This window comes from Pseudorca crassidens, chromosome 11, assembly GCF_039906515.1.
Source record: "Pseudorca crassidens isolate mPseCra1 chromosome 11, mPseCra1.hap1, whole genome shotgun sequence".
Lineage (NCBI taxonomy): Eukaryota > Metazoa > Chordata > Mammalia > Artiodactyla > Delphinidae > Pseudorca > Pseudorca crassidens.
In genome coordinates, this window is record NC_090306.1 from 43,756,796 (window position 1) to 43,771,195 (window position 14,400).

The 14,400-nt window shown below is 40.5% G+C and overlaps 1 protein-coding gene across 2 annotated transcripts in view; it reads right to left on the bottom strand.

The window, feature by feature from the left end:
- Positions 1 to 2,560: 2,560 nt before the first annotated feature.
- LIMA1 (LIM domain and actin binding 1) overlaps positions 2,561 to 14,400 on the bottom strand; it is an 83,150-nt gene continuing 71,310 nt past the window's right edge. The window contains exons 9-11 of one of the 2 annotated variants that reach the window (XM_067696510.1): positions 13,763 to 13,872; positions 6,407 to 6,540; positions 2,561 to 4,902 (exon numbers count right to left, since the gene is read on the bottom strand). In XM_067696510.1, the coding sequence (XP_067552611.1) occupies positions 3,894 to 4,902; positions 6,407 to 6,540; positions 13,763 to 13,872 (1,253 nt within the window). In that variant the 3' untranslated portion in view covers positions 2,561 to 3,893. Of the gene's footprint in view, positions 4,903 to 6,406; positions 6,541 to 13,762; positions 13,876 to 14,400 lie in introns of both variants that reach the window. The other variant, XM_067696508.1, reaches the window with a different exon arrangement.

Consider the following 14,400-nt stretch of genomic DNA (forward strand, 5'->3'; position numbering starts at 1 on the left):
TCAAAATTGACTTTTAAAAATCCTTTTATTCTTCTCATGGGGAAAGGAAATGGAAGATATCCAAAGGAAAATATTAAAGGAAAAAGAAAAGTAGATGATGGCCAATGTTTAATGAGGTTTACTATATGCCAGGTACTGCCCCGAACATTTTACACACATTATTTAACTTCCTCATTCTGTGAAGTAGGTATTTACTATTTTATGGATGAGTTAACTGAGGTCCAGAGAGCAGCTTGCCCGAGGCTATATAAACAAGTGGTAAAGCTGAGCTTCTGAACTAGAAAGTCTTTAGATTCCAGAGCCCTGAGGCTTTATCCTATAAAACTCCTTAACTTTAGATGTCCGCATTGAACATTGAACTCTTTTGTGGATCTACATAAACAGGGAGGGGAGCCATAGACAAGAAACCTTCAAAACATTGAATTCTAAATTGTCCCTCAACCGCTGGAGAACGCTGAACCCCGGGTGCCAACCGTTCAAACCTGGCTACAAGGTTAATTACCACAGGCTACCTAGAATGATCTGAAAAAAGATTAAAGAACTAATCTTGTCCAAGGACAGAGTATCTTTATACTAGTAGGCATGCTTGCGGCAGAAGATAAAGAGTTTCAAAGGGAGAGAAAGAAGAGAAAAAAGGAGCCGCCTTAAGGAGTAGACTAGAAGGTCTGCTTGAGGTCAGTGGTTCTCAAACCTTAGTGTGCCACAGCTCAGACATTAGCTTCTCTCATCTCCCACATGGAGAGTTTGCTAAAAGTTTTCTGGGCTCCATCCAAAGAGATTCTGATTCAGGAGGTTCAGGGTAGGCCCATGGATGTGCATTTCTCATTTCTAACAAACTCAGAAGTCATGCCACTGCTGCTGGTCTGAGAACCACACTGCCTGAAGCCATTTTCGTCCAAACCCAGAAATAGCTTAATGGTAACTACCCTATATTCAAGATACGTTTTAAAAGAAGTAAACTCACAGGACCTCCCTGGTGGTCCAGTGGTTAAGACTCCATGCCCCCACTGCAGGGGGCATGGATTCGATCCCTGGTTGGGGAACTAAGATCCCACATGCCGTGTGGCGTGGCCAAAATAAATAAATAAAAGAAGTAAACTCTCTCTGATCCCATGGGAATTCAAAGCAGAGCCCCAAGGAACAAAGAACATGCTAACTTAGCATGCAGAGGCCAACACACAATGATCTTGGTCTCAAGATCTATTCCCAGAAAAACACATATGTACCATTTCTCAACCTCTTGATTGTTAGAAAACATACTGCTGACGAAATACGTAATGAAAGCAAATTTAGTACAGGTTTCACTTTGGCCAGGAGTGATCTGACCAGCAAGCTGGTAAAAGAACTAAGTTGGCCCCTGTAGCAGTCATGGACGGAGTCTCCTTAACCATCTCAAGTCCCAAGCTGGCCCCTTTTCCTGCTTTACCAACAGAAAAATTCACATCATCCTATTGTCAACATTGACATAGTCCAACAAGTTGCCTTCATTTAGAGAGCTGAGAGAATAAATGATAAGCACTTTTTATTTGGCTGTAGGTTCTTTTGTTTTCTAAGAATGTTTAGTGTTATCTGGTCATTCTCTTGATAAGAATATCCTTTTATTATATTGATTATGGAGCTAATTCTTGTCTCTACGGTCTGTACCTATGTCTACCTTAGCCCTTGAAAGGCACAGAAAGGAGTTCTTCCAAGGGTAATCTCAGCCCCCAAGTACCTGATATACGGTGACATACTCAACTGATACCCATTAATGCCACCCATAGGCACTCAGACTTTTTGTATAAGGTTAGTAGATATAGGGAGTACAATGTGGATGGGTTAGAGCAGCAAGCAGTGAGTCACAGAGTAAAGGTAGCTAAACTCAAGCCAAGATTGGATATTTTATAAATGTCAGCAGGAACTTCTGGATTAACTGTTCAGTGAACAGGGCTTTCTAAATGACTTCAGCCTGTGTTGGGGCCAAGAGCAGATAGTAGTACCCGGACAAGCACTTAGAAGACCAGGCAAGACGCTGGAACACACAGTGACCCTGGAAAATGTTAACAGATGACTCAAAAAGCATTTCTATCTCCAAGGAAATCTACACTCCCATTAAAAAAGGTACCTTAATTGGGGCAGTTGCCTCTGCAAGCAAGGAAAACAAACAACCAACTATGCCTCTGCCCAGGGTAGAAAACAAGTCCATTTTCAGCAGAGGCATTTGGAAATTCCATTTAGCATTTAGGTATACTTGTAAGGTAAATTATTAAATGCGGAGTACAATTAACAATAAAAAAAAACACTGCATTTTGAATTGGTAAAACAAACAGCTCATTTTGAATGTACACAATAATTCTCTTGCCAAGTTGCTTTCAATTTTCAAGAAAAATGTTTTCTAGGCGGATGAAATCCTAAGATCAGCCCAACACCACCACCTAGTGGTAAGAAGTATACATTGCATGTCTCTTCACTTGATACCCATCAGATCCATCTGCTTTTTCTACCCAAACTGCTAAGGTAAAAGCAGGTCCTGAGAGACTGTAACGATGTAAAATAATAATGGAAAAGGAACATTGAAAAGTTCAAGTGTAAATTAAAAGCTTTATTGAATAAAAATGTTTCAGAGTAAGCAAGACTGTAAGAAAGCAGAATATTTTACATCTCTAAAAAATATCAGAGCTAAATCTCTAAAAATGCAGTATAAAGAAAAGCCTATACCTTAAAACACCTCTCTCCCCCAACATACAATTTGGAATATCAATTATGTACAACAACTGTACTCAAGTTTATATTGTTCCAAAACCTTAATACTAGAAAACCATCTCCCACAAAAGGCCTATAACTGGTTTAATTGCACCCTAGGAATACTGTCTGCCATAAAAATCAATACATTTCAGAGCTTATAAGTATTAAAAAACTAGTGTCCCAGAAAGGGGATATCAGAAGTAGAATATAGGGTTTGGGGATCTGAGCTCAAGTGGTTTAAGGCTTTTTTTTTTTTTTCTGTTATTCCTCCTTTAAACTCATCATTTTGCTCTAATATGCAACATGGCAAATACAAAAGATCTTATAAAAATATTGCAGCTTACAGTAAATTATGAGAAGCACAGATACCACCAGAGAAGAAAGCAATCACTTGGGGGTGTAGTCAAACGCATTGGCAAATACCATAGCTTATTTGGGACACAATGAATCTCTCCAAGCACTAAGGGTGCTCAAAAGGTGCTCCAAAAAGATGGTTATGCTATATCTCAATAGTCCAGTTCAGGATGTTGTTTAGAAAGCAGGATGCAATAAATTCCCCATATATATCGGAGCAAGCAGTAAATTCCCCATATATATCAGAGTAAGAAAATTAACCTAAATTTTTTTTTAAAGACTAAATATTTGATCTCTTAACAGAGGAATACTAAACAATAAATTGGTATTCATGTAAAAATATACAAACTGTGCCCTTTATACTAAAGTGCATTCAGTCACAATGTTTAGGCCCCTAAATCCCTTCTGCATGTTTCCTAATTCCACAATTGAATTTTTAGTGTAACAATGTACTACTAATCATCTCTCCATTTTCATATTGTCTTTTGGGAGTACAATGGAAGCTGGACCATATCCGTTGGAATATTCCCCCCCACACACACACATACACACTCCCAACCCCCAAAAGACCTTAAAGCAGTTGTGTATATCATCATTGCTAAAAGAGAGGATTTAAGTAATGTTATCTAGCATTTAGAATTGGTTCACTTAAGCTGCACAGTATGGGATTTTTTTGAAGCAAGAACTCTTTTCCAAAGTTACTTCCACATAAATTACAGCTCATGCTAAGACAGCTGTTTTGTGCATCACTTTGATAAAGGGCAGTGGCTCACTAGCACTAACATAAATTTAAGGCCCAGCATCATTGCAATTTGTTATTCCTCATCTTCATCCTCATCATAGTACCGATTTCTCTTTATCTGTTCCTCCACAGAGAGCTCTTTGACTACTTCTCCCTCCCAGAATCCCACATCCTGGGATGTCTGATTCTGAGTAGTGAATTCTTTAGTGGAGGTGTTATCTGCAAAGCTAGGCCAATTTTTAGAGTTGGGTTCTAGTGAAGACTGCTGTGTGAGAAGGTTTCTATCACCTTCATCTAAGTTTGCACCATTTTCTATAAGATTTTCACTCCCCATCTCAAAACTGTGAACTTCCTTACTTCTCCTTCCTGCCTCCTCTCCTTTAGATCCCTTGTTTGGCCAGGTTGTTTTTTCCACACTCTCATTCTTCTCGGAGGCGTTGGCATTTTCCGTTTGTTTCCTTTCTGCTGCTACACCTCCTCCGAACTCCTCACTCTGCTCTGACATGCTCCAGCCTTTCCTGATAGATGGGGACAAGGTTTTGGGGCTCTTGACTGAAGAGGTTCGAAATGAAGCTGCTACAGTGAACGGGCGGCTTCTCTCCTTCAGTGAAGAAGTTCGTCTTAGCTTCTTCAGATCCAGATCTACATCCTCAGGAGCTTCAGGCTTGCTGATTTCATCCTCAGGAGGCCACTTAGGCTTCGATACTTTGATCCCTTCCTCCAAGGCACTTCCTGAACTGCCAAGTTCAGTAGGGGGCGGCCAGGCAATCCTCAACTTCTTGGTTTCAGCTGGCTTGTCTTCTTTCTCCAGCGGGGATGAGGCCTTGGCTTCCATACTTGCAGTCAGCACACCAACCTTAGCAATGGGGGCATCTTCTACCCCTGGGCTCTGAGGGGTCTCCCCTGCATTTGGAAGCTGGGCTGGTCTCTCCAATGTTTCTTCGTTTTCATTTTTGCTCGCCCACAGATCCTTGTGTGGTCTGTGTCCAAAGCCTTCATCATAGTTGCCTTTAGATTTAAAGAGTTGATTGAAGTGAGGCTTGCAATAGATTCTCCCATGTAAAGAGGCATATGTTCCTAGACTGTTGTTTTTAAGAAAAAGAGCATAAAGTTAACAAATATGTATTCTCTTATTTACACCAGTAGGCTGAAACCTGGCAACTCCAGTATATTCAGAAGATGCTAAGTGAGAAAAATACCTTTAAAAGCACATCAGTCACTGAGGGTGTCCTTTTAAGCACATTTGTTTTATTATCCTTATAAAAAACATGCTCAATTCTAGGTCTGAACCTTCACAAGACATTCTTCCACCTGGTACATGCTCCCATTTTCAAGTGATTTCACTCCCCTCTGTCAAAACTGTTGAAAAAGTTACTTCTTCCAGGAAGTCTTCCCTAGGTAGTCCCACCTAGTTCTGATCATTCATATATTTCCTAAGTATTTCTAACCTATAACTACTTTTAATGATATTCCTTTGTAAAAAGTTGCATCTTTTCCCTCCTAGTTTCCCATCTGTGTTATAATTTAAAAGCATGTTTTTACAGGAATGGGTATAATGCTCTCCCAACGCTTGGCACTGAGTAGACGTCAGTGATTAAATAAAGGAAAGCTATGGTTAATAGGAGAATGGTGAGCAGTAGCCAGAAGTCGGTCTACCCTAACAAGAGTGCTGGACAGGCCTTTAGGACATCTGGTGTCTCTCGCAGGGTTAACACATTTTAAAGGGGGGTATAAAAACAACAGAATTTCCACAGAAGAAATATAAAAATTCAAAAATTTAGAAAAATGTGCTCTGGAGAAAAAAATACAGCGGACAGAAAAAGAACCACCGTGTGGAAGTTACAGAGGCACATTTTGGCTCAACAGAAGGAAAAGTTTTCAAGCTAGCGCTAACGCTGGAACTAGCTGTAGTGGGGTATTAACCCCCGCAGAAGCGCCACGCAGGTGCCAGGACATCTTTCAACAGTATGCTGGAAAGGGTGCTTGCTCTGGAAGGAAGGCTGGAGGAAATGACATCCTGGTTACTTCCTCCTCCAAGGTTCTATGGTTAAAATGAGTTAATACGGAATATTTCCCCAATTTGTCACATTTATATCCATACTTTGAGTAACTTGGAAGAAATGATACATAATTATTTTCTCAGAAAATAAAATGAAGCAATATACAGAAAAATATATGCCCTTCAGGATCTATTATTATTGCTATTTTTACCATTTATATAGTGTTTGGGATAATTTCAAGGGCTTCAACAAGTATCCTCTTGAGATTTCTTAACTGTATGATTCTATGATACCAAGGGAAAACATTCTACTAAATTAGGTCACAGGGGCAGTTACCTGCAACTTACATGATTTAAGCTTCGGTCCTAACATGTAAATTAACATGTGAGAGTACCAAGAAGTTCTAAACACCATTATAATTTGATATAAAATGCCTGTCATTAAATGGTACTTTTTACTTTCTTCAGAGGTCCTCAACAGCACACACTATTAGCACCACAGATTTTAGTACCAGTGTTCTAAAAACCAAAGACTCCCTCTGGAGGTCCAACCACACAGAGAGATGGCTTGTTTTGGCCTGGCTTACCTCAGTTTGTTGTTGCAATAGGAACAACGGAAGCAGCTGATGTGAAACACCTGCTTGTTGGCCAAGAGACGCTCCATTGAGTAGACTGTTTTCTGACATTCCACGCAGGTCTCTCTTGCAGGTGCCTGAAACTTCTAGGAAAAGCAAAGGACCACTTTAGCTAGCAAAGGCAGTGATGAGTTAGTACTCTGCTGAAGTGGGCCCTGGGATTTACTTTGTTATCTAAGGGCTCCCTTACCTGGTCTGTCAATTCTCAGAGGAACAGTAAGCCCACTGCAATTCTATCGGTTGACTCTCTAAAGCCAAGAGGCTCTCCTGAATTCCTTACCCAGATTGTCTGGCTGCCATAAGTGCAGCAGCCACTGAGGATGGGTGGAGCTAGGGCTGGACTGCAGAGAAAGGCTTAGACAAACCACCACACACACACACACACAAGTACACACAAAATGATTCCACGCACAGGAAATGAGGAGAAAATGTCATCACATACAGAAGAAAGAAGTTTGATGGTTTGATCCAAGCGCCAAATAAGAAGCAGAACAGACTTTTTAAAGACCAGATTCTGAAGGGGGTAACTTTCAAGGAGAGAAAGCATTTGGCTTTGGGAAGTAGGAAAAGACTTTTAAAATCTTTTTATTTATTTATTTATTTATTTTTACTGAAGTCGAGTTGATTTACCATGTTGTGCCCATCTCTGCTGTACAGCAAAGTGACTCAGTTATACACAGAGACATTTTTTTAAATATTCATAAAAGACACTTTGATAAAGCATCTCTCAGTCCCCTCTGCATATAATCTTGACTTGCTCAATCCACTAGACAAAACATTTTTAAATAAAGCAAAATTGACACATAAATGGAACATTTTAAAAGACACACAAACTATTTTATTAGGATTCCAGAAGAAAGCATAGCCCAATAAAGCTACAGGCTCTATAATCTTTTTAAAACACCAAATGGAGAATAAAACTAATGTACTGGGTAGGGGGGTGAGTCATAACGGGGATTCATGAACTGTTTGTAAAGTGTGGAATATGGGCGGGGTGAGCACAGCTGTTGCTGGTAAACTCAGTCCTAAACTACATAAAGTAGGTTGTATTACCACTGATGAAAGCTAGAATTCCAAAACCATAAGTTTTTACATGATAAGAAATAGTTACATGGCCACTAGGGGTGGGGGTAAGAAGTCCCTAGGTGTGTGTGACTCTTGACTTGTCCCAAGAGAAACAGCTCAACCAGTACATGCAGAAGCAGCTTTAGTTAAGGTGGCCTGGAAGCTCTTTCAGGCACCTTGGCGGCCTCTGCCACCAAGACCGGTATGGTGGTAAATAATACAATTTAGTCCCAAAGCCCAGGGCCTGAATGGTTAAGGTAAGCCTAAGATAAACCAGCTTATGGGTAAGACAGAATTTTGATTAAAAAATCCGAATAGACCCATAAAAAAAATCCAGACTGCTGGTTCACTTGCCACATGATTCACTAGGAAGTAAAGCAAAAATAGGAATGGTTTTCCAAGTAGATGTGGACAGAAAATGAGAGTAGAAAATGGAAGTAAAGGTTAATATCTATAAAAGGGAGTTTAATAAAATTAGTGCCCCCAAATAGCACCAAAGAATTTAAAAGTGAAGGAGGAGGGCTGAGTGTTAACAGCAGCCCCTCCATTCCTAGGGTTAGAGTAGAAGAGAAAAACTTAAAGAATCAAAGATCACAGCTACAACTTAAGTTTACCAGGCATAAGGGAGGAACTTAAATATGATCAAATGTATTGTACTGAATGCTGCTGGCAGATATTAGGGCGTTATTTGGAGCTCAGAATTGTTTTTTCTTTTTTTAAAATTTATTTTATTGAAGTATAGTTGATTTACAATGTTGTGTTGGTTTCTGGTGTACAGCAAAGTGATCCAGTTTTACATATATATAGTCTTTTTCATATTCTTTTCCATTATGGCTTATTACAGGATATTGAGCATAGTTCCCTGTGCTATACAGTAGGACCTCACTGTAGAATTGTTTTTTCTTTCTCTCTCTTGCTTTTTTTTTTTCCTTTGGCCGCACCTCATGGCTTGTGAGTTTGAACCCAGGCCCTCAGCAGTGAGAGTTTGGAATCCTAACCACTGGACTACCAAGGAATTCCGAAATTGTTTTTTTCTTATATGGATGGACACATCTAACAAGATAGGACCTAAGTGGAGATGTCCTTGCATAATTTAATTAGGTTTCTCTAAAAGGACTAGGTCCTTGTCTAGCAAGCAGGAAATCCATTAAAAGGCAGAATAAAATTTGGGTATAATAGTACAACTGGAGCCACTGGAGAGCAGCTGTACAAATCACAATTCAGACAATGTAAAAGTAATAGGACAAATGTATTTACTTATCAGATTGAAAATCTTTTTCAGTTGCAGGATGAATATTGTATTTGTAATACTTAGGAGAGTAAGTGCTCATTCTGGTCGCTAAAGACAGAGCAGGAGACAGAAATTTCCCATGGTAGAGGAGGAAATGGGTATTATTCTGCTAAAGGGGACTGGAAGCCTACAGAGCATGCCTCTGTTACACACACACACACACACACACACACACACACACACACACGCACACAGAGAACACACGGTAGGAGAAGGGTGCAGCCCAGTGAACAGAAAGGAAAACCTGAGAGAAAGCTGCAAGTTGAGCTCACATTAGGAGGAAAGTGGAGGCAGGAGCAGAAATTAGGTACCGGGAGCAGGAAGCAGAAGCTGGAAGAGACAAACAGGAACCTTCAATGAATACACAGCATTTGGTGTGCCCTGGAGGGCTTTTTTCTGCAGCTGAGCTGAAACTCAGTTACAGACTCATATCCAAGAATAAGACCACAGTTTCTTTCTTTTTCAAGTAACTGCTAATCGTGGCAAAATCAGCCTCACTCACATCTACCTGAGGCTAGATCAGAGTACCAGCTTAGAAGAGAGAGCTTTTATAGCCTTCACCCAAGGAGTGTCTCATTAACAATTCTTTAGTGTCTTTCTACCTCCCACACCTGACACCCCCCCACCCCGTGGCTCCCTCTTGAACGGAGCCTTCCACAACAAGTGAAAAGGCGTTCCTCCCCTTAACATCAAATTAATGGACTGCTAGCTCAAATATCTGACTAACCACAAGCTTCTACCTCACCAGACCTACCAGATTCCCATTATTCCTCTTCCTTTTTTCCATACACCCTTTTCAAATTATTTAATGAAGGTTAATACGGCAGCTGCCCAAGGGCCCTTATAGCATCGTAAAGACAAGAGGAGCCCAACATGGTAATATGCCAAGTCAGAGTGGTTGTGGCTGTGCATTCCCTTTATTTCCTCTGTCCTGGGCTCTCAGCCACTTTTCTGTAATCGCCCCCATGTCTATTCAGACAGCAGGAAGCACGGTCAGTGCCCAAACCTCTACCATTATGGTAGGCCTGGTCCACACCCTGTCCAGGCCGTCATGGCACGCCTGAACTTGCATAGCCACCTTTAAAACACTGCCAATATTAGAAGGTCAGACATTTTTTATCTTTCCAATATATTTTTTCAGTTAGTAAGATGTTTTTTCATCTCCCCTCCCTCACCATTTTTCAAATGTAGAAACTAAGGTACCAGGATGTCAGATGCGTTACAGAAGTTTGCACAGTCAGTAAAAGAATTAAGATTAAAACTCAGAATTCCCGACTCACAACCCAATAGAGTATTTTCTCAATTGTCCTGGAATAAATTTCCATAACTAAAGGAAACGCTTTGGGGAAGGGAGCAGATGCTAACTAACCCAAATGAACATAATTTCACCACAGCATTTTGAACAAACGACAGTCTTCACTTTGTTTCAAATTAAAATATGCAGATAATATCTTCAGGATATTCAGGAATGAGTGCGATAATATATAAATAATTGATGTCCCTAAACACTGTCATGTCTTTCCCATCTGAGGGATGTTACAGGCCTTCTGTAGATCAGCATCTACTTAAAGCTTTTTCACAATAAATTTTTATGACTTCATCTACATTCTTTCACTCTCTTGTCTCATATATATTTTTTAGTCTAATGAAGGCTCCAGTTGGGGTACACGTCTGTGTGTGGGAGGGGAGCAGGTAGCAGCTGGCCATAAATGGTGAAGCTAATTAGCCTTTAGACACAGTGAAATCAAAAGAAAAATCTGTATTGATGTCAGGCCTCCATTCCTCAGATAGAACACTATAAAAAGCCTTTCATTTCCTCCTTACAATTTGTACAAAATATCTGGGTAATTAAATTGAAATTCTTCACCATATAGTAAATGGTTGGGCTGGCTCTGAACAGCCTTAACCCTTCCCCTAGCTTTCTGTGAAAGCATTTTGGAGATATTCACACCTTAAACAGATCGCTCTACATGTAGAGGAAAGGTTAGTGCTCTGAGAAAGCAGTAATGATGTAGGCAGTGAGAAAAGATTCTAGATGCCCTTCTAGCACAATTCTGGTAGATTTGCAAAATAGCATAAAACCTCCTACCCTGTCCATGGAGGAAGGGACAGGGCACAGAGGGTACAGCCTCTCATGCAGGCTGCCATGTTTTCTCTATACATCCATCAGCAGGACCAGCCTAGGAACCTGGGATAGGGCTATCCTAGACCAGTAGCTGTTCCCAGGGCCAGTCACATCTCCTTCCTTATCATTTAGGGAGTAACTTATTTCAGTGGGAGAAACATTTAGGGAGTAACTTATTTCAGTGGGAGGGCATAAAGCTTAAGAGATCTCTGGGTCTCTTGAGTTGAAAGGTTCTGATCCTTCCGAAAGGGCCCACTGAGCTCTAGACCCAGAACATCTATTTTGAGAAGGAACCTGCAACGTCAACTTCATTAGTGCCAAGTCTCATCAACTGAATTATCTAGCCAGTGTTCAAAACAGATAAAATCCTTACTTTTAAAGACCAGTATCATTTATGGGGTGTTTTTTTGTTTTCTGTATTTTTACTTTATTAAGCTAAAATTTGAAATGAATTGAGTCTTTACCTTAGATGTCCTGTTTTCAATAACAGACAGGAAACAAGGAGCAGTTTTACCAGGACGTGTGGGACCCACAAATCTATTCTGAGTGAACAAGTTCATTCTTAGCTGTATGTAATTTCCCAGACTTGAGAAACAACTTCTGTTGCATGGTCTATAGCCACAAGACCAGTTATGCCAGCAGGTCTTCCTATAAACACTAAAGTATCTATATACTTGCCTGCAGAAGGTAAAGAGTAACTTTGAGGAAGAGAAAATAAATGGCCTGTAAATAAAGTGGAGATGTGATTGGGTACCACCCTGAGCTCTGTACACCATAACCATTTGAGCTTTGGACCATGGGCAAACACAGGCAGTGAGGCCAGTTTAACCCCAGTCTTTATACAATGTTCAAAACCTGAGGTGTATGTCTGGTGCAAGCAGGCTTGTCTGCATTCTACTGCTGGGTGACCAGAGCCAAAAAGGCAGGCATGAATCTGGGGCAGGTGCAGAGGGAGCTTTTCTTCCATCTCCTCTCCCTGGTGTGCCAGGAAGACCTAAGTGAGGTGCATTCCTTCGCACACTGCTCATCAGCTCAGACCCTGGAGTATGAATCCGGAGGAGTCCCAAAGGTCCAACCCAGGACCAGGAGATCTGGCCCAACAGTTGAGGGAGGTAAGCAAGACTGGACTGAGAATTCAAATATACTTGAGAACAGATTTTAGTTCTTAGATCAGCCACAGAATTTCCCTAGTCCCTCAGTCACACAGAATCCATGGCCAAGTCAGCTTTGTTAGCTGTTCTTCGTCCAGAACCACAACCCAAGGACTCACATCTGGGCAGGGTTGCTGTTGGAGAGGAAATTAACCCCGTGGCATTTGCTACTTTGTTGGACTTCAGATACTGGAAAAAAAAAAAAGTGCTGATGCCAGCATGAGCAGAACTTTGAGGCCAGAAGAGAGGGTCATGTTAAGTACATGTGCAGATTCCATCACGCAGCTCAGTTCTTTCTCCCTCATTTACTTGCTTTCTCTTGCTACTTTCTTCACTTTTTGTTCCTTTCAATAAACCTTACTCCCCTCTTACATCTCTGCTTCCTCTAAGATTTTCATGTTTACCTTCTTCCCCCGACCTCCCCTTTCCTGGATTCTCCCCTTTCCTCCCTTTGTTCCAAACCCTCACCTATGTCTTACCTCCATCCTTTCTTTTTTTTTTTAATTAATTTTTATTGGAGTATAGTTGATTTACAATGTTGTATTAGTTTCTGCTGTACAGCAAAGTGAATCAGTTATACATATACATATATCCACTCTTTTTCAGATTCTTCTCCCATCTAGGTCATTACAGAGTATCTCCATCCTTTCTGTGCATTAGAACTTTCATCAAGAGACCAATCATGCCTACAGTTGTGCGATAGAAACATGGCAGATGTGTGCGTGAGGTTGAGGCAGTACAAACCACGTTAAAACTAATTCTACCTATTGAGTTTCTCTCAAATGTTAAAACCTTTGAAAGAAAACCCAGCTACTTAAGATAGCACCAGAAGAGGAAGACACTAAAGAAGTATAAGATATGTTTGTTATTAACCAAGTGGGTAAATCAACACTGCATTAGCAAAGCATTCAATTAAAACAAGTTAGGTGAGCAGCCTAAAAGAGGTGTTGGATTTTTTTTTTATCTTTGTTTATTTTTATGGGAATATTTACTTGTTCATAGAAAGGGAAAATACTGCTTTTAAAAATTAGTGAATGAAAAAAATAATTAGTAAATGAAAGGAGACCACAGATTGAGTAGCCTAGTAAAATTTTCCTCGGGTACAAACATTTTGGACATTCCTTAATATCTAATATTATAACCTAGTGTAAGTGTTATTTGAATGGCCATTTTTATAGCAAATGGACTGGTCAACCCCCACTGGAATGCACACATTCTTTCTTTAAACGCGCTGACCACCAATCATGTTATGGCCAAGTTCCTCAGACCAGGGAGCCACTAAATCTGTAACACTGCACATTCCCATCCGATGGGCTGATTTTAACAGATTTTTCATATTGCTCTTTGTATAGGTTTTTACCCATTCATAGATTTACGAATTTGGACTTAACAAGAAAAAAAGTCAGGTTATCTTCTTTAACTTTGGGTTTTCTTTCATGAGCTTTCCAGATTTCAGACTGGAGTGGTATCAGTGAGGCTTCCCACTCCTGGCTCAAACACCTAAGCAAGAGCAGCAAGATTTCCAGGGAAAGTGACTGGCTCACGTGTGCCCTTATTTGGCATTTTCATCCCCAGGAAAGCAAAAACAGGTTATAATGAACATAAAGATAAAAGATGCAATGAGCTCTACTAGTAAACCAATGTCTACAAGGCTCCAAGAGAAACTACCATCATACCTTCACTGCTTTGGGAGGAGAACTTTCAGAAAGGCCGGAAGCTCTGGCATCTGGACTTAGTGGCTTGGGATGCACAGGCTGCTGGAACTCACTCTTAACCTGGGAGTTACCTGCTTGAGTTACAGAAGGAAGACATTTTATAGTACCTCAAGGGAAGGCTCAGAAAAGGTTCCTCCCCAAAGCAAATTTTAGGCACCTCCACTAAGGACAGGTCCTTTCAACACCAGGAAAAACATAGCTTTTCTGTTGAAGAAAAGCATTATTCTAATGCTAAAAACTATGCTCTTACGTTCTCTGGTCTCTGTTCTCTCACAAGTGTCAACTCAGAGGCTTTCTCACCCTTTGCCACATGCAGCGGGAATCCAAACCTCCCTACATAAGGAAACTTCTGCCCTGTAGCATTTGTCATTTTTTAAGGCTGTTTATAGACTTTGATGGCTTTTTGGTAGTTAGCAACCCCAGCAACTCCTTCTGGGGCGTTTCAACTGAACTTGGGAAAATGGGGGAATGTGAGGGGAGAAATTTCATAAGACAGGCTCATGTATATGAGTGTGTATAATCTGACACCATCTTTTTGGGACTCAGTCCTATGGCGAACATCCATGGATGAAGATTATGGAAAAAGACTCCATAAAGTT